At 40.6% G+C, this 23,898-nt stretch overlaps 1 protein-coding gene across 1 annotated transcript in view; it reads right to left on the reverse strand.

Annotated features, from left to right (window-relative positions):
* Positions 1 to 177: 177 nt before the first annotated feature.
* Positions 178 to 23,898, reverse strand: part of DNAH10 (dynein axonemal heavy chain 10) — a 59,211-nt gene continuing 35,490 nt past the window's right edge. Inside the window, exons 48-77 of the mRNA XM_067307395.1 lie at positions 23,680 to 23,847; positions 23,187 to 23,375; positions 22,372 to 22,543; positions 21,096 to 21,299; positions 20,194 to 20,274; positions 19,586 to 19,783; positions 18,777 to 18,938; positions 18,025 to 18,199; positions 16,997 to 17,178; positions 16,062 to 16,198; positions 15,126 to 15,343; positions 14,528 to 14,749; positions 13,762 to 13,909; positions 12,991 to 13,270; positions 12,401 to 12,630; positions 10,793 to 11,066; positions 10,238 to 10,342; positions 9,572 to 9,726; positions 8,640 to 8,794; positions 8,236 to 8,419; positions 7,210 to 7,410; positions 5,795 to 6,004; positions 5,325 to 5,420; positions 4,408 to 4,579; positions 3,766 to 3,897; positions 2,997 to 3,208; positions 2,728 to 2,895; positions 2,243 to 2,423; positions 1,011 to 1,156; positions 178 to 528 (exon numbers count right to left, since the gene is read on the reverse strand). Coding sequence (XP_067163496.1) covers positions 382 to 528; positions 1,011 to 1,156; positions 2,243 to 2,423; positions 2,728 to 2,895; positions 2,997 to 3,208; positions 3,766 to 3,897; positions 4,408 to 4,579; positions 5,325 to 5,420; positions 5,795 to 6,004; positions 7,210 to 7,410; positions 8,236 to 8,419; positions 8,640 to 8,794; positions 9,572 to 9,726; positions 10,238 to 10,342; positions 10,793 to 11,066; positions 12,401 to 12,630; positions 12,991 to 13,270; positions 13,762 to 13,909; positions 14,528 to 14,749; positions 15,126 to 15,343; positions 16,062 to 16,198; positions 16,997 to 17,178; positions 18,025 to 18,199; positions 18,777 to 18,938; positions 19,586 to 19,783; positions 20,194 to 20,274; positions 21,096 to 21,299; positions 22,372 to 22,543; positions 23,187 to 23,375; positions 23,680 to 23,847 — 5,304 coding nt within the window. The 3' untranslated portion in view covers positions 178 to 381. The remainder of the gene's footprint in view (positions 529 to 1,010; positions 1,157 to 2,242; positions 2,424 to 2,727; positions 2,896 to 2,996; positions 3,209 to 3,765; positions 3,898 to 4,407; positions 4,580 to 5,324; positions 5,421 to 5,794; positions 6,005 to 7,209; positions 7,411 to 8,235; positions 8,420 to 8,639; positions 8,795 to 9,571; positions 9,727 to 10,237; positions 10,343 to 10,792; positions 11,067 to 12,400; positions 12,631 to 12,990; positions 13,271 to 13,761; positions 13,910 to 14,527; positions 14,750 to 15,125; positions 15,344 to 16,061; positions 16,199 to 16,996; positions 17,179 to 18,024; positions 18,200 to 18,776; positions 18,939 to 19,585; positions 19,784 to 20,193; positions 20,275 to 21,095; positions 21,300 to 22,371; positions 22,544 to 23,186; positions 23,376 to 23,679; positions 23,848 to 23,898) is intronic.

Below are 23,898 nucleotides of genomic sequence, written 5' to 3' on the forward strand. Positions count from 1 at the left end.
CAAACCTTAGTCTTTGTGTGTGTGTGTGTGTGTGTGTGTGTGTATGAGACTAACTTACTGCCTCTTCCTATAGATACACCAACCTGGACTGTTCCTAAAAGAAAATACAAAGGATCAAAAACTTTTTCCTTTTCAAATGTATTTATTAATACTAAATCAAGTGATACAACAGCCTGGTCATAACATACCTTTCTAAAGTAAGTCAGGTGCCATTTTATTCCTTTTTAAAAGAACACTCCCCACCCCACGATGCGGAATCCTTGCCTAGTTTGACTTGTTTTCTTCTTTTTCTCCTTCCCCCTCCCCCCCCCAACTGTCCCCAAAGCATCCTTTTCCCAGCAGTGGATGCTGTGTGGAAAAATCCAGTGCTGAACTTCAAACTCAGTCTGCATTCAGTGTGAGACAAACACCTTGAAGCACCCAGTGGGAAATGTGCTTTGTGGTGTAAAGATCAGCTTCAAAAACTAGGCCGACCCCCATCGCATTCCTCCTCAGGGACGTTGTATACACGGGTGTCCGGAAGGTATTCTAAAAGAGCATGGAAGGAAAGGAGGACACTGAGTAAGCGCTTGAAATACCGCATGAAACTGAAACTAGAATTCCTAAGACAGGCCTTTAAGAGAGATGATTGTCTTAATTAAAGTGTGGATTTCTTACAAACTTTAAACAAAGAAAATCTGAACTTCATTTATGTCATTAACTGGTAATAGGAACTAAAGAAAAGAGTAATGGGATTAGAAGAGCTTCCCAAGATGCTTATTTCATACTAAATGGGAAAAAGAACAATAACTGATACAACCTCTAGAACCAAAAAAATTAAGTGACAGGGAAAGTTAATGTAAGAAGTGTTAAACTGCATACTTTATGTATTACCAATAACAATAAAATACTTCTTGCAAGAGAATATATACTTCTTGTAAGAGGGAAAGGACTACCAGCTATTGAGATATAAAAATAATAGAAGGAAATTAATAAAATAATCTACTGGTGTGCCCCCAAAGGAGAAGTACCTGGAGTTTGAGCCTATGTGCCTCAATGGGAATTATCTTCAGAATGGGTAAATCTACCACAAGGACTTTGGGCTTGCTTTTTGTAAGGCAGCTGTTCTCCATGTCCCAGTCTGCGCCTTCCAGGTACAGACCCGAAACAAAGCATCCTGTAACGACAGAAATGCAGCATCTTGTTTAAATCAAGCTACTGAAAAATCAGTTCCTTAAGACAACTGTTGTCCTTGCAATTGCTAGGCCTTGATACTGCAGAGTCGCAACAAAACTCTGCATTGTTTCAAACTGCAAATACGAAGAAGTCTATTTTTCTGTGGTGGTTGGTTTTTTTGATTCAGCAATGACCTCCAGCATTGAGAGGGAAAAAAAACTTTTCAAATGAAAATTGGCTCAACTGCACTACACATGATAAACATTTTCAGGAATAAATGCTGATTTGCTTGCAGTTTTCCTCCCCACAGTGCGTGACATCCCCTGGTTACTTGCCCAAGTAATAGCAAAGCTATAAGAGAGCTTTTTAAACCCTGTGGGACTTCTGGTTCTAGCATGCTGACAAAAGGTGAAGGGTGGGGACAGAGCTGTTCTAGTACAATAGCAAGATCTTTTGATAGAACATTAGTAAATAAAGAATAGCCTAGGAAAGCCCCTGAAGTGACTTTTTTTTCAAACTGGAAGTTGAATTTTGCACAAATAGTCAGAGAGGTTTTTTTTCCACTTCTTCTGTTTCCAAACAGGTCTAGTACACAAGAGTTGCTCAGCTGGCCCTTTACCCAAAAATTTTGTTACATTTAGTAGTGAGAGCATTGCTAGTCCTAGAAGGTTTATAGAGATACAGTTATACAATAAGTTAGATATATATTTACTTTTTGTTTAAATGTTTTTAATATATTATTCATTGTAAAAATATATCTTTATAAATATGCTAGGACTAGTAATGTTCTCAACATTAAAGAAAATAGCTATAAATAAATAAATAAACTGAAGAAAGAAAATCATACTTTGTGTACAGATGAGCAGCAAAGAGAAACCTAAACCTAGCTAATTCACAACTCTAAGTCAGTCATGCGGACTGTTAAACGCATAACCAAATATATTGTCTGTGGAGATATAATCTAAATAATCCCACTCGTTAGGCCAAGCAATTTGTTACAAAGGCATTGTACACGCTCTCGCTCCCTCTCGGTCTCTGACCAATTCCTTTTTTTTTTTTTCAAAGCATCAGAAAAACAAACAGCTACCTTGTGCAGACCCTTCGGTGATGTCTTCTGCCGTAGTGTACTTTGTTACCTCCGTGTAGAGGGTGGACCGATCCAGGGGCCAGCTGTTTTTCCTGCAGGTGGCTTGAACGAGAGCTGTGAGGTAAGATTCTGGAATATGCAGGCCTGAGAGCCACATAACCTTAGGTTCACTCTCGTTAACCTGCAATCACAAAAGACAACCTGCAGCTCCTGGTCTGTTCTTCCACCAGAGCCAGTACTCAGCCTTGATGCCAAATCCTTTCAAGACTGGCCCGTCGCTAGTCTTTATTACGTCCATAATCCTTTCACGCGACAATCCTGCAATGATTCTTTATCGTTCTAGGTGGTGACTGGAGTTAGTTAGTTCAAATAAACTTATTTAAAGCAGTGTGTGTTTACTGACTTCTGCATCCCAGCACTGATTTGTGCAGCATATAATCCAGATGATTAACAAAACAAAAAGCTTTCTAGAAGTTCCCACTTACCCAGGTGGTGTACTGGTGATACCTATTTCTAAAGAAAATCATCCAATTTCCAAGTGTTTTTAGTGTGTCTGGGGCTAGCCGCCGCCAGATACCAGGAATCTGTCCATTAAAGAGAGACCGAGCCACGTCATCTAGTTCACTGCTCATTCCAACTTCCCCAGCCAAGGCCTGGAAAGACAGTGAGAGTGCAAGTGCCAGACCAGGGGCGGTTAAAGCCTGACCAATTTCATCTAGTACCTGTGAGCTGCTGCAGTAGTGCTCTTACTTACGCGCTGTAGTTCCGCCAATGACTTTGCCATCCGAATGATCAGCTTATTAAAACGTTCCAGCTCCTGCAATAGCACCACAGTTGTAGGGGATATGTCTATTCCAAAAACCTTTCGTATCTGGTCAAGATCAAATACTTGAGGTATCTTGTTTTCTATATCCTTAGCAACATTCCCAATATATTCATCTCTACTAATTCCAGTACCAGATTCACCTGAAACAAAAAAGGCTTAGTAAGACTAAAGCTGAATAATTTATCCCTTCTATTACTAACTCCATAAGAGAACTTAGCAGGCTGACTCAGCTTTTGGCATCAAACTCTCTGCCCACCCCCTGCAGCACTGACATTGGCACCAGCAGATCCCATGTGCCTCAAATTGTGCTTCTGGGCCTGCGCTCGATTACCTCCCTCTGGCAAGGCAAAGCTGGTCAGCTGCTTTCTCGCCTCCTGGTCCCTGCTGGTTTTCAGTCTCTGCTCTGCCAGATCGTTAAACGATCCAGACCCACGGGCTGGGCAGGCCCCCACACCACACCCGTGCCCCCGCCGAAACCCTCCTCCCCGCGCCAGCCTTTGGGATCCCCAGCCAGCACCCAGCTCTCCTCGCGCATGGTGCGCTCAGGCAGCGTTAGCTGCTGCGGCGTCCGTGCCAGGACCCAGGCTCCCCTGCGCTGGGCAGCGGCGTGGCTGGCATCACGGTCCCAACAGCACGGAGCTCAGCACCTTGTTACTTCCTATTTGCACAAACGATCCAAAGCGACAGAGAACTGTACCTGTCTGAGGCTGCAGCTCAAGGAGATGAGCCCACATATCACGAGCTGCCTGCGTATAATACCCAATCTCAGCATTTGAATGAAGTCCAAATACCTCTGGAGTATTGGCAAGCGGCAGAGATTCTATCTCCTCTACGATACAAAAACACACTTCATCAAAATGCAATATATTAAGACACAGCTACTAGGTGAAAAGGATGCTGCAGAGACTACAAGGAGCTCGTCTCGTTATTGCTTGGCTTCACCTGAATAATCAAATGTTGATACTGAAACACTGTAAGGATTGAACAAACGTTTCTAAGCATTAAATACACACACACACACACACACACACGTGTGTATACATATATATATACACACATCACCTGATGTTTAAAAAAATTAGCATACATTATAACTGTTTAATTGGGATTTCTTTTAAAGAAATGTGAGGAGCTGGCTGCTAAGCTCACATGCTGTTACCAAGGGCTGCTCATGCAAAGCAAGAGTGTTATCATCCATTATATAACACTGCAACACACACACACACATTTTTTTCAGCTGCTCATATTCAGCAATGCACGTATAAAAAAAAATTTGTACTGTAAGTAGACTTTTTTTTTTTAAGTGCTAAGTAATGTGGCAGAAAAAAATATTTCTTACCAACAAAGTCATCTTTTACAGTCCCTTCTGGAATTTTATAATCAACCTCATCATTTTTATAAAAATGAAACATCTGGAATGTGTCAAATACGAAATCGCCCAGGTACTCATCCATATAGATCGTCAGAATGCGGCGATCAAAGCTATCAATTGCACGCCCTCCGTACATGACCTAGAAATTAGTTAAAATAATATTAAACCACTGGCTTTTTCGGCAGCAAATACAGTTAAGAAAATCGCTGAAAGGTCCCAAACAACAGCTTTGCTGTTGCAACAACTGCTTGGTGTAACACTGTCTCCCTTAAGGGATTCCAACCACATCTTCTCTAGCCCCCCCTCAAGGAGGAACAGGCAGGAAGTATTCGGATCCTAGTCAGTCCAGAGACAGCGGCTCTGGGCCACTCCTAAAAACCAGCCTTGGTGATTTATGTGCGACAATAACTTCCTTAGGATACCAGCTCACGATCAGTTGTGATTAAGCACTGCAAAATAACAATTTCCTGTAGCACTTCATGCCGCTGCAGCTACACTGAACTGGCTGGTTGCTACACAGCACATCCGCAAGAGCTTTATATATATCTGTTTGTACAGCTCTCACATCAGTAATAACCCACTGTGCTAATAGCACTGTGAAGTTGTGCTGTTCGGTGGTACCTTTCAGCAGAGGATCCCAAGAGCCCTCTCACTCAAGAATTAATTAATAACCTTAACTCCCCTGTTGTGCAGTTACACACAATGGCCCTATTTCACTGAGACAATGAGATTAAGTGACCTGCTCAGGGCTACACAGGCGTTTCAAGACAGCCCAGGAGAGATTCTGAGCCAGCTTTGCTTGATACAGCCCATGCAGAAAGGAATCTTCATTCATCCAGATTATTTTATCCTCAATGTTCCTCAGTGAGATTCTAGGCACTCACCTCACCAATAAGATACTTGAGACTACTCCAGGGGATTTTCTCATCATTTTGCTGGAAAGCTTTTGTCAAATATGTGTTGAGAATTTCCATGCAGACCTAATAAAGTTATTAGAACGTGAAATATAAGAAGATTCACAAATTAGCTACATACATCCATAGATAACAGTGTTCCTGTTTGAAAACTAACAAGCAGTTCTTCCTCAAATAATTTAAAAGTTCAGTATAAAGCCTGTTTAAAAAAAAAAAATTAGGAGGGAAGCAATATTAACAGGAAGGATTGGCAATCTGATTCATTTTTAGAGGCCTTATTGTGACCAAAAGTGACATTACAGAAGAACATGAGTCCACAGCAGCAGAAAAAAGGGGCAAAATACTAGTGTGAGAGAGAATTAAAACTGGATTGATTGTATGTTTTCAAAAGTAATCTGTGCAACTCAAGAATATAAGAGCCGTTAGCATTAGCTTCTTACCTGGAAATCAGATTCATTGAAATCATATGGTACATTCCAGCCAATCTTCCCAAACTTCCTTCTCTCCTGAACCACAGCATGGAAAAATGCCAAGACGTAGACTAATGATTTAAAGGCAGGATGTGGGCACTGCTCTATGGCTTCTTGGGGGATTTTGAAGTAGGTGGCTCTCATATTCAGTTTCAGACCATTAGGTGGTTCCGTTACAACCTATCAAAGTAATCAGGGAAGCCATCAATTACTGAATAGCCTCAAGAATACATACTGTAAATATACCATGCTGTCTCAGTAAGTTATACAATGCAAGCTTTAAAAATCTGATCAGCTTTCTAAATTCATATCAATATGGGAATTTTTCTTATGTAAAGATAGGACATTGAGCTGTTTATTTTATCAGGCTAAACATATACGTGTAAAGAGAAATTTGGTATTAATTTAGAAATAGTCATGTTACTGGACAGACATTATTGATATTTATCATACTTGAAGATCTAATTTATTGAAATATTATCAGTAGTCTGACTGCCCATTTTGGTGAGTCATACACATCATTACAGTGAGATGGCTAAACAGTCTTTAACACGGCTTTATTGATCATCAAACTAAGGCAGAGCCAGCTTCCCGGCAACACGTTCAATGTGCTATAAAGCCTTTGTCCTCACTGCTCATGGCTAGACCTAGAAAGTGGGTATTTAGAGTCTTTAATCAAAGATATGTTCATGCTTTCTTCTCCCCACTGCGGCATTAAGCACTGCCAGAGGCGAATACTCTAGACCTGTCACTGATACAGTAGAGCACATACTGGGCGGATCTGTCATGCCACTGCCTTCAAATCTGTGAAACAAAATGATTATGTTTACAGGACTGGTTCACCACAACCGAAATAAAGCAACCACAGAAAGAACATTAGGACAGCATCCTGGCTTGTGCCTTCAAAAAAATCAGCTCAGCTTGCTTGTGATAAATGCTGCAGCCTGAAGTAACAGCTGGAAACCATTATCCTATTACAGCGTCTGCTCTGCTGGCACTGTTGCCAGGCTAGACACAGACCTCAGTTCTGCACTTCAGCATCAGGACTGACAGGATTATTTCTGTCTCTCCAGCTATTCCTCACTTCTGGTGGCATTTGGGTCTAAAGAGCATTTGTCACATCTCCCGGTTTGCTGACAAAACTCCACTCTGAAATAACTGCTTCAGAGAAACGCTGCTGAGCAGTTTTCACCTAAAGGAAAAATCACCATCAAATAAATAGGCTGATGAAAACAGGATTTGGCTTGCAAAGGCAAAAGGCTAGCTCCTAGATTCCAAGTCAGCATGCTGCATTCAAGTCCTGCTCCTCCCAAAACCAGTCTGTTTTGCTGAGTAAGAGTGGCAGGACATGTCCTCCTGACTGGGGTTTCCCCACTGCTCAGTACCTTTAAGGACTTCTGCAGTATTCCAATGGGGAAGCCCTTGGTAGGGTCCGTCGTCAGCCAGAGGCGAAAGTCTGGGTGAGGCTTCGTAATCTTCTCCAGCGCTTTCTCCAGATCGATAAGCCATCTCACCAACAGGTGACAGTTCTGCAACATTAACCACAGTCCACGAGCCACCACGTTCTCCAGCATTTGCAGAGCAAGCTTAGGAGAGGGAAAGAATTGCCTGTGAGTAACTCTCCCTTTATCCTGAAAGCAAACCGATTCTGATGGGTTAGTGCAGTGAATTTCTTCTTATAAGCAAGCACACTCGGCCTTTTCATTAGCTTTAGCAGACTTACCAGAATGCCCCTCATTAAGAACAGACCTGTTCTATTACCACAAGAAGTTGCTCTGAAATGCTCTCTTTATTTCATTAATTCCTTTTGAAATGAAAGTCATGCAAAGCATTCAATGATTCCATGGGCTGGAAGAGGGTGGTGATGAGAGCTTTAGAGCTGGTGCTCTAAATGAAGCTAACAGGAGTTCTCCCACTGGCTGAAATCACAGCAAATTCAGTGAACTGCTAAGCTTTGGAGATCCCTGCCTTAGTGTCTGTAACAAAAAGGGAAGTGGACAGGAAGGACAGAAAGAGCAGCAGGGTGTCTTTTTGGCCAACATGTGACTTCCAGTCAACTCATGTCCATACGCAGAGAGACAGGGTCACTGATTAAACTTGGAAAGACTACAGAGCAATATCTATTCAACTCAACAATTTTTTAAAACAGATGACAAAATCATTTTGAATCCACCCTTACCCAAACTGTAAAATCAGCCAACCAGCCAAATGCCCCCTTGCAAGTTATGGAAAAGCATTATTCCCAGGCTGGCAAATTGTATGTCAGGTCTGAACCGCAAAGTAATTCCATTCGGAATGGAGCAGGCATTGGAAAGGAAATTTGGACAGGCCCATAATGTTCGGAATATGATTTGCAATTCACCCACTAACTTCCTGTACACAGCATGTTCCTGCCCTCCCATTGAAATTACCTTTTCTTGGCCTTGTCCCATGGCTAGGAATTTGAGTCTGTTCCCTCCAAAGCCTGTTCTCTCAGCCAGTTTCATGAGGTCACTGGCAGGATCAGAGCCAGGACTTAAGATAAAAACAATTGGTGAGTAAGGACTGCTCTGCTCAAAGATAGCTTCAAAGCTGATCACAGGGGGCTGCACATACCTGGCAGGAAAGGAAGCACAATAAACTGCTTTGCTAATTTATACAAAAGCAGCCACTTCACATCAAAGTTTATTGCAGAATGTATATGGAAATGATACAGAGACAAACTATGCTCTATTGTTTAGACAAATTACATAATTTATATAACTGATGACAACTCCAGTTTTGTGTGAGATACCTGAACAGTGTGATTCTGATTTGTAATGAGAGAGTGACTTACTTCTCACCCATTGTCAGAGTAACGTAGTCTGTTACTGCCCGATATACCCGGTCCACTCGGAAACACCGTAGAAGTAGGAGTTTCTGAAAGTTTGTGAGATTGTTCTGGTACTGCATGGGGAATGGCATCTGCTCCAGAGCATCTATATCATACCACTGGTGAAAAAAGATGGGAGATGATGCAAATTAATCATATGGATCTATCAGTGAAATTACTAGGAAAGGCAGAGAAAAGCAGTTTGATTAACAAGGGGCTAAAACCAAGAGACATGAGGAGAACAAAGAAGAAAGTCAATCAACTGTAAAGAAATATTAAAAGATTGTATTAAATGAATGTCAAAAATTCAACTTTTTCAGTATAAAAAAACTACAGTCCAGAAACACATTCATACTTTCATTTTATGACAAGTAGTTCTCTTAAGATACAGAAAATAGCATTTTGAGCAAAAAGCATTGACAGATTGCTTACAGAAAGATTTCTTTAAAGCAAGAAGACAAGCAATGAAACTAAAGGCAGAACAAAGGAAAGTCTTTGTTTGTAACTAGACTACAGAACTCACTGCCACAGGATCAAAGCACAATTTAGCACAAAGTAAAATGAAATCTGTTGAAATCAACAGTAAAAATCCTACTGTCTTCAACAGGACAAAGAACCTAACGCATTTGTCTGGAAAATAGAATACCTACAGTGTAACAGGGAAAACTGGGGGGGGGGGGGAGTTTTTTTTTAAATAATAAGAGACCTCATTCTTCTTTAAATAAGCCAGGATTAAGCTTGACTAACTGAGGTCAAGATGAAAAGCAGGGCCTTGACAGAAAAAGCCAGTGGTCACATGCCTCCGACGGCGTGCTGTGGTGCATTGCATCACACTTGAACATTTAATACCAGAAGAAAAACAAGGGGAGAAAACAGGATTGCAGAAAAGCACATACGTTTTTCCATACATCTGGATTTTTTTCCACATCATCTGGAAGAGATTCAAACTTCTCAGGAAATAGTTCAGACAGGTGAATTAGGTCTTCCCAGCCTTGATCTGGAAGCCAAGCACACGGTTTCTTTCGTGCACTCTTCTCCAGGGAAATATTGCCTAGTTGCATTCAGAAAACAGAGTACATGTTCATGGCATGAATTTTCCAATACATGACCACACATACAGTCCCACTGCGCAGGGGGAACCACTTGGAAATTTGTTTCTGGAAGCACAGTAAGATTAAATTGCTACACTGAAGAAAAGAGGACATTGCTTGCAAAAGCCAAAGTTGTATTTTTGCAACCATTTCTAAAACCATTTATACGTAGTCAGAAAATCACTAAGGAGTATTTTCTGAGGTAACAACCTAATTGTCCAAAGCTAATGTGAGATTAGTCAACATGTTCAGTGAAAGGAGATAAGCCTCTTCATGGTTCGACAAAGAGAAAACAAATGCAAATAGCAAATTCCGCAATTTCTGTAAACCAATATAGCTCAGCTAACTTCAGTGGGTTTCTCTAGATGCTAGCTCTTACAGCCAATTATATCTAATCAAAATCTATCTGCAAAAGATCTTTTAGCTATAGCTGAATATAGCTATATATTCATATAGAAATATTCAAGTTACCTTTTAAAAAGAAGTCAAGTTCTTCTTGTGGAACTCTGCCATCAGCTTGTTCTATCTTGACAGTCATATTAAAGGAGAATAGTAACTTGTGCTTCTCAAACAAGCCTACATTAAAAGGACAACATTTTTAAAAAATCTGCTGATAAAACATGTGGAACTAGAGCAAATTTTAAATCCGGATCCTGCATCTGGTCACCCCACAAAGATCAGATTGATCAAAGACAGGGTTTTGGATCAGGCCTTACAGAAGGATGGATCAACTACAAGTTTGGAGTCAAAGTGGCATCTGTGAGCAACATCCAAGGATGTGAGATCCACTGTTTGGATTTGCTACTTGTAATTGATATTGTATTAAGAAAAAAATATTCTTTAACAGTTATCTTGGTAGTAGGCATAGTTTCTTCAAACAGAAATAGCAGGGAATGAGAGTAAACCCCAAAACACTGCAGGGAACTGAACAGTTTGGTAGATTGATTAACGTAAACCAAGCAAAGGCACAGCCTTTAACAAGCATTTGCCCAACACAGTATCAGCCCATCACCAAACCACACCAACCTGTACAGCCATAGTTATAGATGTTGAAAGTCAATGTATCCATGATATTTTTTAACCTCTTCAGAAGAATAGAACTAGGCATGGATTTCCGAAGAGAGAGTCCAAAAACCTCTAAGAAGGAGACCAGTGAGTACTGGTACATGATGTTCACAAGTGCCATTTCAGACAAAACGAAGAATAAAATGGCTCCCCTCTTGGCAGCTGGTCTGTAGCCATCTCGAAGCTGATCAATATCCACCGCTGTCTTCTCAGCCAGATTGAGTTTTTCAGTCACCTAGTCAGACATTGGTCTTACCACATGTAATTACTGCACTGATCCATAGTATGTATATTATATCACAATAAACAGAGCTATTCTATTGCTAAGCACATTGAAACAATTGTGAACATTTAGGATTTAAAATGACTGCAAGTAACAGCATGCATTAAAATCCTATGAACACCAGGATGCAAGTTACTAAAGACTAGTAGTGTCCACTATTCAAGTACATTTACTTTAAAAAGTACCATATTTAAGTAAAAATGCAAGTGATCTTTAAATACTGTATTGGTAAAATGTCTCCCAGAGCAAGGGAAACAGCTCTCTGTGGAGAGATCCAGGCTAGTCCTGGATCCTACATGTCCATTTAGAGTCTGTGGAGAGAAAGAGACTCTGCTGAGACACGATTTATCTTATCTGAATGCAGATAATTGAACTAAGTCAGAAGAATTGCGCTGTAACAGTGCATGTCTCTCTCTGTTGACTGTACAGGGAATCTGGTCAGGTAACTCAAAAGGAAGAAGTCTGTATTATAAACATCAAAATTTACAGTAAATTAATCCCACTCTGTGTATTTATGAAAAATAAAGGGAAGGATTTACACAGAATCATGGAAATAGTGTAGGAAGGGCCCTCAGGAGATCTTGAGTCCAACTTTCTGCCCAAAGCCAGACTATCACCACCACTAGATCAGGTCAGCTGTGACTTTGCCCAACTAAGGCCAGAAAAATTCCAAGGATGTAGATTCTATATCCTCTCGGAGTAACAGATGTATTCATTTTTCATTTCAGACCTGATACAATACAGGACAATTGTTGTCTCAGATCTGAAAGAAATATATCACCTACTCTGTTTTAGCACTGTAAACAACCATTACTTGGGTCCTAATAAGAAGGACTTTCCTAAAGATAGGATTTGGTTTTCTGATGCAATAAAATACTGCCCAATACCAAAAGATACATTAGGGTTCCAAATTTGGTCCACCCTCATAGTGTCAAGCAAACACACTGTAACTGTGAACATGTTTCAGAGCCTCTTAAGACAAACTTGGCACTTAGGTAAGTTGAGGTACTTATACCACATCTTATGGACTGATGTTTTCAAGTTAAGAGTGTGACTTTTAAGTTATACACAGCAAGTTCTTCAAGAATTAAGTAGGTTTTTGGTCTCCATACAGATGGTAGATGTGCGTTTACAAGAATTCTCGTATCTGACTACTCATGAGAAAACTCTCCTATTTCCTTTCAAGCTAATTCCTAGCTTCAAGGATGAATGAAGATGAAGCACAATGAAAAGGAAAGAAGAGGTTCTACGAGCAGATATCCTTCCTAAAAGCCCAGAGTTGGTACCTCAGTAGCTTTGGATTTTGCCTCTTCCAGGGTTTGCACCAAGTCCACGTTGTCCAACATGTTTCCTGTGGAAGTTGCCAGTTCCCGAAGGAGAGAGTCTTCAAGGTCTTTCAGCAAGTTTCTGTTCTCACTTGTCTCCTGTATGAGATGCTCCCTCTGCTCTTCCAGTTCTCTTCTTTCAAAACCCATAATGACACTGAGCAACTGATCCTCAAGGCCTTTTAGTGTAACTACAGATACAATATGTAGACAGCAGACAGGTTTTTTTAAAAACAAGGACAGCTTTTAGGCAACTTATTTCATTTTGATCATCTTATAAAACTACAGCTGTGCAACATAGTGACTTGGTTAATAACTGTATTTTAATTCTACCAGTGCCTTCTAATGTGATAGGTACAAGAAGAGCTATTTAGCTCTGTTTCAGATAAAGAGAGAGAAGTGAGAAGAATTTTGTATTAAATCAGATTCTAATTATAAGAGAGACTAGGAATTTTTTATGGTTTCATTATTGTTTCAGATAAGCACCAAGGCCCTAAACTTGTACTACAGCACAATCACTAGTTTGTTACTAAAAGCATGCTTTTGCTTACCTGTATAATTGATAACCATAGCTTTGCCAAACACGGAGGGAGAATACTTCGGGTTTGCTAATTTGGTGTTCAAGTACAATCTAAAATTACTGTCATAATCAACTTCTTTGTCACCCAGGACAATGAACGTTCGCCCCTGTGCAACTTTGATATTCTTCTCTAAGACATTGTCTATCACAGGATCAATGTATTCATCAACATCATGGAACAAGAAAGGGCTTCCATACTTTATGGCCAATTCTAGTTGTTTAAGGAAGTCTGGGTCATTAAAGGAAGCCATCTGCAAGAGAATAATGCGAAGATATGAAAACAGAACTGATATTCAATTTGCTGAAGATTATGATTTTATAATAGCTGCAAGCACTAATTAAGTTTGCTGCTTGTTGACGCAGATCTGCCTTTCCCCTTACAGATGAAATAAACTGCCCTCGTACAAAACAATGAAGGTGCATGTTTTTTTCTATCAGTTGAGAACAATTGCCATTTAGAGAACTATTCTTCAAATTTCCAACTATGCCTCTAACTGTGTTATTGTCCAACACAAAAACTGTATCCTGGAGCTGAGATAAAACACAAGCTACACTGGCCTTTCTGTTACACTATTTTTGCAGGTACTGAGGCTAGCCAAGATCCTAAGCAAAACATCACACTCAAAAAACTGAAGGTCATGTGAACAGTGATACTCAACTACCTATATTAAGATGAAATAGTCACCACATTTTTCAATATGTAACTGGTTCCCTGTTCAAGGTAACAGATATTTATCTTTACCCTCAGGTTATTTTTTTCTTCTTTCTTCTTAATCCAATTTAATGCCTGTTGCTGTGGGTCAATACAAAGTGGGAAGCGACCTGCACATGTTGTCAGAATGCCATTTTGGATGGAGAGCTCATCTGGAGGCAATCCTTGGGAAACCCACCTGGGAAGGGAATGGATCAAAGAGTAGGCTGGAGAAAAAACTTGGTGGGAGAACAACACATTTCATTTGTCAGTGAAAATATGCAATCCATTGAGCACTCTATCAGAAATACAGGGAAACACAAACCACACGTGATTGTGAAACAGTCTCAAAACAGGGACTGACTTGGTTTTGAGTCATTTATAACTACACTACCCAACACACTGCTGTGGTGAGTAATCCTGCAGTAGCAGAAATATGGACTAATTGAGAATAGGTTTAATTCCAAATTCACTGAAGTCTACAAAAAGACTCCTGCTGCACTTTGAGTTGAACACATATTGTAGATAGCCCCACAGAAAAAAAAAAACCTCTAAAAAGGCATTATACGGGTCTAGGTTCAGTGAATATCCTTGGAGTGCAAAATACAATGGTTTATTATAACAAACATCCCCAGTTAACTGGAAGAAAAATGATTTGTCTCCTCGTTATCTTTGGGACATGAAAGTAAAATGGTTTCTCTCTGGAATGACTGTGCACCACCACCCACAATGCCAATTCTATCCTACAAATCTAGATCCAGACTCCCACTTCACAATTCCACATACAGTAGTCACTGGACTTCTTGACTGGACATACCTGCTAACTTCCACCTCATTAGTCAGGAGGCTTTCTAACCTAAAAGGTTGACTGAGAGGAATCTCTCGTGAAAGGATATCTTCTTGCCACACTTGATAGATCATTTCATTACGGAACTCCCAGTTGAATGCTCCTTCGTAGCTCAGAAAGGCGGCACAGAGCAGACAGTCTCCAAGCAACTTCACTTTTCGTATTTTGAATTCCTCTAATTCCTTTGCCCACCTGATAGAAAAATACAGGAATCTTGGATCAGTCTGTACTAGAGAGGTGAGGGTTACAGGCAGAATTTCCAACTGCTTCTACTTTAGCTGAAGGTTGAGATAGAACTTCAAACTTACAATCAGTTGCTCTCTCCTCATTATGATAGTCACCGATATTTGAGTTGATCTGAACCTTCCTCCTTTTAGTCTGAGCTCACCTTTTCCTTCTGCATTAAAAATCGCTTTTATTGTTTTTCAAGCACTAATGGATATTAGCTGCTTCGCAGAAACAAACATCACAGGAAGTGATGTTTCCAAAAGTGTCTCAGTTTGGTAGACTTTAACTCTGACACATGATCCTTAATGTCAAAGTTGTTTCTCTCTGGGTCTAGACTTACCTCTTGTTCTCAGATCCCAAGCCAGAGATAAGCTTGTCAGCAGCATTTAATCTTCTCTGCATAATCTCTGCTTCTTCTTGTAACTGTTGCTTTTCTGTTATTGCCTCTTCGTATTTGCTCCCCAAAGCTTTCAGCTCATCCTGAATTGTAGCCAGTTCTGCCTGTATCTTTTCCAGTTCCCGTTTACTTAAGTAATAGTCCCGTTCTAGCCTAGCCACCTACATTATGAAGGAATCATTAAGAGTATCAGAGGAAAGAAAGGTTTTGGAGAGAAATCTTAAATTCTCAGATTTCTTTTGGCTATTTCATATATTTTAAGGCACCCTGGTAATAAACAGTGTAAGTCAAAATAGCCAGCACTGTTTCTCACCCAGCTCTCCCCATCCCAAACATATTCAGTATGGTCTGAATCGGCAGTTTCAAAGTAGACAAATCTCCTAAACTAGGGTTTTGTACCCACTAGGTATATTAAGTACGTGAGCAGTCCTGTTGACATCGGAGGTAAGCAGGACTGTCATCCTGTGACAACATAGGAGGTTAGTCCACTTAATAACAGAGATATTAAGGCCTTAAAAATTGTTAGACCTGTCATTCGACAAATACACTTTCTCAGTAGTCAGCTGTATATAAGAATCTTTCCTTGAGAGAAAGTTTCCCATCATCTGCTGGATGTGAGATTACAAAACTCCACCTGAACAGATCCCGCTCTCCTGCTTCAAGCATTGGCCCAAATGGGAAATCCTACAACAGCCTCATGACACAAACACAGCAGTTAACTGTGTACCTGCTCAACCATAACTTCAGTGGTTCTACTAAACACCTCTTTTTAAGCACTTTGAAGAGGAGAAATGGGGCAGCCTATGAAATTGTCAAGTGTTATTCTTCTCATCAGAGTCATGCTTCATCTTCCTGTGAGTTCAAATCCACACACCCTACCTTCTCTCTCTTTGGCCTGACTTCTTTAGCTACATCACAGTAGCTCATCACTGCTTCCACAAACTTTAACATTCCCAGTCCTGCTCTGCTGACAACTTCCATTTCCTCAAAGGTAGTATTAAGATTCTTTAACAGAGCTAAATGGGGAAACACAAAATATTGCAAGTGAGTTGAATTACAGTGCAGAAATCCTCAGAGAAATAGCTTTCCCCACCAGCATTATCTGAAGTGCCACTCTAGTTCTGTAGTCCTGGAGCAAGGCTGTGATAGCCAATATGAAACATTTGTCAGAATATTAAAGAGACTTTGACCTTAAGATGAAGCTAGTGGGCTATAACAATACAAGCATGATATTGCTAGCGGTTTCTCAAGTTCTTTGTCCAAGAAGCGAGTGCATTCAGGAGTTGTTCAGCATGTCTCAAGATCCTGGTTTGTTTTCTGAGCAGCAGTTAGATGCCATTTTGTTAAAAGGGCCAAATTCCCCTCTTAATGGAATTACTCTGGATTACACTCATGGGAGCATGGGCAAGGTTTGGCCCATAAGCTTTAGATGCAGCTTATCTTCTTTCCACTATGTACATATCACATCTTAATCGCCACCACACAGATGAGGTGGTAATGCTACTTTCTAAGTGGCTAAAAGCAGACAACAGTCCTGCTCAGCTGTCCTGTTTATTTCTTGCTCCCTCTAAGCAGAAGTGCCTGAGACCCTAGTTAAGACATAAACTGGATGTAGTAAGTAGCAAAAGGTCTTTGTGCTCTGAAAAACCCAGTCACCCCAACAGTGTAACACCTGCAGCATTGTGGACAGCGCCATTCCTTTGCACAAAGTGAATCCCACATTCCCTGACAATGCTGGAAGGACTGCTGATGACATGGGAGGTCACATTAAGAAGATGCTACATTCATTCCACATACACAGGTCAGTAATTTACCTCGAACGGATTTCACTTGGCTCTGAGTAATTCCATCAAAATCTATCTCCATTAGGGATCGCAGGAAATTTGCCTCAGACATCATTCCTTTGGCTGTCTTCCAGTTTAATTCTTTGTACCCTCTCATTATAAGGATACATTCACAGACAGTCTGCACCTGCTTAGGGGGTTTTGCAAAAGATCTAGAAAATAGATGAAGGAGACAATGGAGGAGACAAAGCACATGATACCAGACACAGATACTTCCTGTTAAAAGAGTCACTGCGATACGACAAGATTGTCGTACACAAAGTGAAAAAGATAATCCAGGACAGACAAGGGAAGACTAATTAGACAAGGGATCAAAAACAATTATTCTATTCGGACAATTTGATCAGCAAGAGACTAAAGTATTTCAATTGTGGAAGGCCTAAAATCCTGAGCCATGATGTTCTTTCCTAGGCTAGTGAAGCAGCTGTCCATTGGGAGGAGCAGTACTGGAAGAATCCAGAGATCTACAAGAGAAAGGACACTCAAAAAGTGTGGCAGGGAAGGGAGAGCCATTGCTATTTCCGAGACAGCCAAGGACTGGATGTACCTTTACATCTGTCCCCAAATACAAGATGTATTATAAAAACACAGGAAGTAATTCAGCAAAGAAATACATTTTCATGCTATCAAAGCATCCCTGAAAAGTAAGTGTTGTGTGTTCCTATTCACGCAAAATAAAAACAGAGGAGGAATAAAGCGATTCGAACAGCCACTGCTTAGGCAAAACCCATAGCAGTTCCCAGTGCATCAGACGCAAGATAGAGAATTATGGGGAAGACACCAAATGTACAATTGGAAGAACAGGCTTGTGGGGAAGTCCTGGACTGATTCCTGTCAGGGGATTTTGTTGTGACCTCTGCATCTGGACAACATATGTCCTGACCTTTACCCACACACAATGCAGGTGGGGAAGGAGAGGCTAAGGCTCAGCCCCTGCAAACAAGGGTCCCGCAGTAAATATCCAAGAGTTTACACTACTGCAGATCCAAATGAATCACCTGATCTCAGTAACATCGGATTTGTCAAGCTTCTGCAGCTCCAGTTTGGCAGCTTCTAAAATAGGCAGGGCCTCAGCCAGGGCTGTCTCAGCATCCTTCTTCTCCACACCAATAATCTTATTCTGTTCCTCTATTTCTACAGCTTTTTCCTCAGCCATTTTTTTCTTCTCCTCAGCTAGGAATTGTAAAGGCAGAAACATAAATGGATTATTCAAATCTGTATCCAGAACTTATACTAATAGATGTGCTCCTGGCTCAAAATCAGAAATTACCATCAGCTCAGTACCCTTTCGTTGGTATCTTGCCAATGTGTACAGGGCTCCTCCCATCACTTTTTGGTTAGGAACACTGTTAGTGTTCCACATAAGAGTGCACATAATCACTTTTCCTCCTATTCCTCCCCTGTGTCTTTCCTCTAACGGTCATTTACAGAATCAATAAAGTCCTTTTCATGCTAATGCCTCTTTTCTCCATCGCTCCCAATGCCTTGGGAAGGGAAGAGAAGGGCAGGAGAACACAGTACTGAGTGGGATCATCAGTATAAAGTACTGTAGGCCAAATACATTGCAAAGATGCCAATCTGGGTAGGATAGAATACCTGCTCTTGTAGTAGGACACTGGATCGGCAGAGACAGAACAAGAGGGTCATCTGTTGGAGCACCTGGAGCTCATAACAGGATCTCCCAACCCAACACAGACTATGTGCGCCTTGCTTACCCTGCAGGACACCTCAGTAGCTGTAAACTACTTGCCTACTGCTGTGTTTGTTGAAATCTCTTGTAACAAAGCCTCACAGGCAGCTGATTTTTCTGCTAATACAATCTTTTGCTCTGCAAGTTTCTTGTTCAGCTCAACCAGCTGTATACTGGCTTCCTTCAGTTTATCTAAGCCCCCATCCAGCCGTTTACATTGTGCTAGGTAGAAAAAAAGAGAGAAATATTAGTGATTCATTGGGACTATCACACAGTAATAGACAATCTCACAGAAAGCAGATACGCTTATAGCTATACTTTGCAGCAGGCATCCTAGGTTACAAAAGGAAGATCAGTGGAAGAGATTTTTTCCTTTCGTAAGTCTCCCACCCAAGATGGTGTTAATGCCATCTGAGCCATCCCACAGAGGCCCTGTGCCATGGCTTCCTTTTCATATGACATTGTTCATGTTTTATCCTCTTCACATATTTCAATGCCCACAGATCTATAAATGAGAGCTGTTGCTTGAGGAAGAATGTCAAACCTTGAGTTGGACTGAGCTGGTATATTCAGATCTAATCAAACTCTCCCCAAGCAGAGGAGTGTCTGGACTGGAGATTCTGGCTCAGGTTTATCTACAAAAGAATTTGGGGAAAGCCCACTATTTGACACAAAGCCTGAACATTCACATGTGGCAAGGATATTGGTCCAATGTCAAAACCAGAATCCAGCACAGCACTTGAGATAGAATTGATAAAATTATTTTTGCATTATGTGGGTAATATGTGGGATTTTCACCACAAAATGTTTTTCTGCTTACAACATTTAAATCACTTATTAAAAAAGAGAAAGCATCTACACAGCCTTACCTAAAATGAACTCATTTTTCTCCTCCAGCAATTTTGAATAAGTATGGATAAAATCAAGGTAATTTTTTGGTGTGACATAGTTGCTACGTCTCAGCTTCTGCAGAAACTTCTTGCTGAAATCCCCTACAGATTCATGTACCATGACTATGTGCTCAATCACCAACTTCGAGCTCTCTGATGGGACACGTGGGCTAGTTCCTAAAATTGGGCAGGAGAAATAAAAAATTCCAAAGTTTTTTTTAAGAGTATGTTAATTATCATCTTCCTTCTTTTATGTACATCAAAGTCAAGGCACAAAAAAGTCTGCTTTCCGGGGCAAAAAACAGGTCAAGGCACAGCTCAGAAGAGAACCCAGGCATGCTGGTAGCCAGGCCATACCTTCTCCTGTGTTGGGATACTGAATTTTAGAAAATTTTAAATCTATTTGAGTAAGAAACTTCCATAAGAAAATGCTTTTTGATCATGATTTTGCATCACCAGTTTAGAGTCAAGGTAACAACCCCAATGAGAAAACAAATCATGAGATCTACAATACCGTCAAAGTAAAGAATGTATTTCTTGGACTATCCCAAGAGTTAAGAGGTTAAAAATACTGACATTTTACATACCGACAAAGGATTTTGCAACTGCATACAAGGCTTGGGGAGGCCAGGGCAAGAACCAGTCAATACCAGTGTTGTTGACAAGACCTTAAAATAAAAGAATAATATTATCAGAACAATTCCTTTGTAACATTAGCCTGTAATCTGGAAGAAAGGCCTGTGTTTAACTTTATTTGCATCAAGAATTCACAGGATCTGTCTTAGTTGACTCCTGCTTAGCAACAAGATTTACCACAAAATCAATAACTCCATTTTAATAGTAAATAATCACCTTTGCACCTGTTTCCTGCTAACCCCAAAGTACCATTTTTTAGGATGTACTATTGTACAGGATGCAGTACAGAAATGTAACAAGATATCTTCATGCCTAGGCTGGGATTCCCACCAGCACCCCTCTTTCAGGGGTCTGTTGATTCCCCCAGAGCTGCTTCCAGCCACCTGTTCTGAAGCAGCACCCAGCAGGCTCAGGTGCTTTTGTTCTGAGTAGTGTCCCTCTCACCCTGTCCTTCTGGCTTTGACCCTGGCTTTGGATATTTATATGTGTTTCTCTTACCACCGTCTTAGTTTCATAATGATTTAATACCACACATTCTTCTGTAAACTACAGAAGAGAGGCCGTAGGCACAGGCCATCTGTTTGTACATTTCCAGTTCAGTGAGAATGACCAATTGATTTCTAGCCTGTTCAACTGGAAAATGAACTGATCTGGTAAATGTTAATCAATAATTCCCACTGATATGTGGTAATTAACTGCGGAAAAAAAATGACACACTACAAATCCTTAATCATGAAACCTGCTCTGCTCAGCTTTAGTCGCCAAACATCTATGCACATCCACTAGAGACCTTCTGTTGCCTGCAAACCTGTATCTTACAGGGAAGGGACCAAGCATTGTATATAATTGATACCTGGGAAATTCCTGCACCACGTTCTCAGGGTGTCCCCAACTGGGGACATTCCCAGGACAATATGAAGGTTGCTTGCACATTTATTTACAAAATATTGCCAGACACTCTCTTTAGCTGGGCTCATTCCAGCTTTAGTAGCTTCATCTCCAATCTGACTTAATATGGTGTCTTTTTCATCATCTGGAAAAAGGGCTGGCACCATTCCTGCAACATAAGAACAGAAGAATGCTAGTGAGAACTATGCTGACTGTAACAGAAAACCATATGGCTGGCGACAGGGCAGATCAGAAACCAGAGAGTCAGGAATTCTAACCCTAGGGTCAGCAAAAATGATTCTGGGTAGTTTTGAACCTGTTAATCTCTCCATGCTTCTTCTCTCTTTCCATGGAAAATAGAGAGGAAGTACTTAGGATGATACATGGGAATTTAGAGGAATAATTATTTCATTTTTGTTCAGGCTTCAACAACATATACAAAATGTCACAAAAACACAAAGTGCTTTTAACTCTGCAACGAAAAACTTCATTAATGTCTACAAATCATCAATTCATATTTTAATTCTCTCAATCACATGGCTAATACTGCATAAGTTATCTAATGACTGATACAAACAGAATGGGAATAGAATGAGAGAAAGACATCGGAAGAGCACGGGAGAGATCCAGAGGCAGGAAGGATAGTGTTTACATTTACATATGCAGACAACCAGGGAAAACTCGACCAAGGAAAAGGTGAGATCTAACACATCTGTTTTCAAATCAGACCATGTAGGAACTTCTACAGAAAGGCTGATCACACAGTACCAGCTACTCCTCATTTTCAGCTGCTGCGTACAATAAAAGATACTGAACTACAATTTAGGAAGTACGTAAGCAGTTGCTGCAGTTCAGGGGAATGCTATTCAAAAGCAAATGGAAGAAGAGGTGGGCTTGGGACTGAATGCAGTTGAAGATGTCCCCAAAACAATGTTTCTACCAAAATTTACCTCAGTCTTGGAATAAGTCTGAGACTTCTGCATTAACCACCATGATTGGAGTGAACTAACCCAACGGTCTTTCTAGATGCATATGAATAACCATAAGAAGATGCCAAAAAGCTATTATCAAGGCCAAGATCATTTCAGATAGTATTTAAAGGCGTAACTTTCTGTCCTTAAGCTGAAACTAAAGCAGCAGAAGACAAAGGGCGAAACATTAATAGCTGGATCAAGGGTGCCTTTGAGATTATGAGTCACAAGCAGATACTGATTGGCAGTCAGTCAGGCTGCCTGTGTCACCTGAAGTTAACATGTTGTTGATGAGTTCCAGGAAACTTTCTTCTGCTACGTGGGAATCTGTAAACAAGAAGATCGTTGACTTGTTCTCAATACCCAGCTTCAGATATAATTTTTTCAAATCTTCTCGGAAATTATTTTCTCCATATCCTCGACTCAACATGATCTCAAATACCTAAGGATGCAAACATATATTGAGAAGACACAGATGGACCCAAGATATGGTAGTAAATCTGGAACTCAACTTCCGTTAGATTTCAATCAAGGGTTTTGGTTTGGCTCCTTTATCATTAATAAATGTATAATATCAAAAAAAATTATGCACTGCATTCTTTTTAAACAATTACATATGTACAACCCTGCACAACTGCACTTCCAAAATTGCTTTGTGTTCCTCCTCCTATTTTGTTCTTCCTTTCCAAGCCACCAGCTTCTGTAAGAGACTGAAAGCACATTTGGAAGAAGAACAATTCCTATCTGAAATATTACTGTATCAATCACAATAAGGTTCCTCAAGAAGCACTGGAATGCTGCTATAATACAGGTAAGTAACACAAGCAGTAGTTAGGGACTATTAGTTTTTCACCCCCAAACCCATCTTTGCTTTCTGTCCCCAGATTCAGGTACTGACAACAAAATTGTCCTCTTAGACCTCCTGGCAATCACCCCACCCTATTTCTCTCTTTACAGGGAACAGGTGCCACCCTGATCTTACCTTGATTGACTTTCTCTCCCCTTCCTCCACCATCCCAGTTTAATCCTGATATCAATATTGTTTTCTTTGTATGCTTTCACTGTGAAGGTGCAGGGTCACTAACCTCACATCCAGCTGTATACGCAGCCAGTCTCGTAAGAGACTGCTTTCCTGAGCCTCCTACTCCTATGAGCAGGGCATGGCCATGATCCATCCGTATGATGCGATGTACACGGATTAGGTGCTCCAAAGCATCATCAAAAAGAACCAGATTCATTTTAATATTAACTTCATTATATTCCTCTAAAATCTCCTGCAGAGAAAGGTGGACAGAATGTTACTAGGAGACCAGGGAAACAATAACATTACTAAAATAACAACCCATTTAGCAGCCATACTGCATAAAAGATCCCCAGGGAACGTAAATCACTGGAAAGCACTGTGGAGTCTTTAGCTGATCCTCGATTTTCATTACTGCAGACCTCAAAAGGGTAACAGTGAAAATTCTATGTCTACACAGAAGAAGAATGGATTTCCTTACAGTTTGAGGCAGGCTCCTGCTGGTTCCTCATGCACAGGGTCAGAATCAGGCACAGTTCCAAGCTGAAGCACACTACCTGAAAGAGAGCTTTTGCTGCATCATAGTCTTGGATATCTTCATAAATACGAGGTTCTCCTTCACCCAGTGCCATTCGGAAATCTCCAAAAAGAATAGGATCCCTCATGGCCTGCTCCAAGTCATCTGGGAAATTCTCTTCAATCAGGTGTTTTATATGGCCTTGTACCTTCAAGTATATGAAATGGAGTCAGGCAACTCAACAAAGAAGGAACATTTA

This window comes from Apteryx mantelli, chromosome 17 (assembly GCF_036417845.1).
Source record: "Apteryx mantelli isolate bAptMan1 chromosome 17, bAptMan1.hap1, whole genome shotgun sequence".
Classification (NCBI taxonomy): Eukaryota; Metazoa; Chordata; class Aves; order Apterygiformes; family Apterygidae; genus Apteryx; species Apteryx mantelli.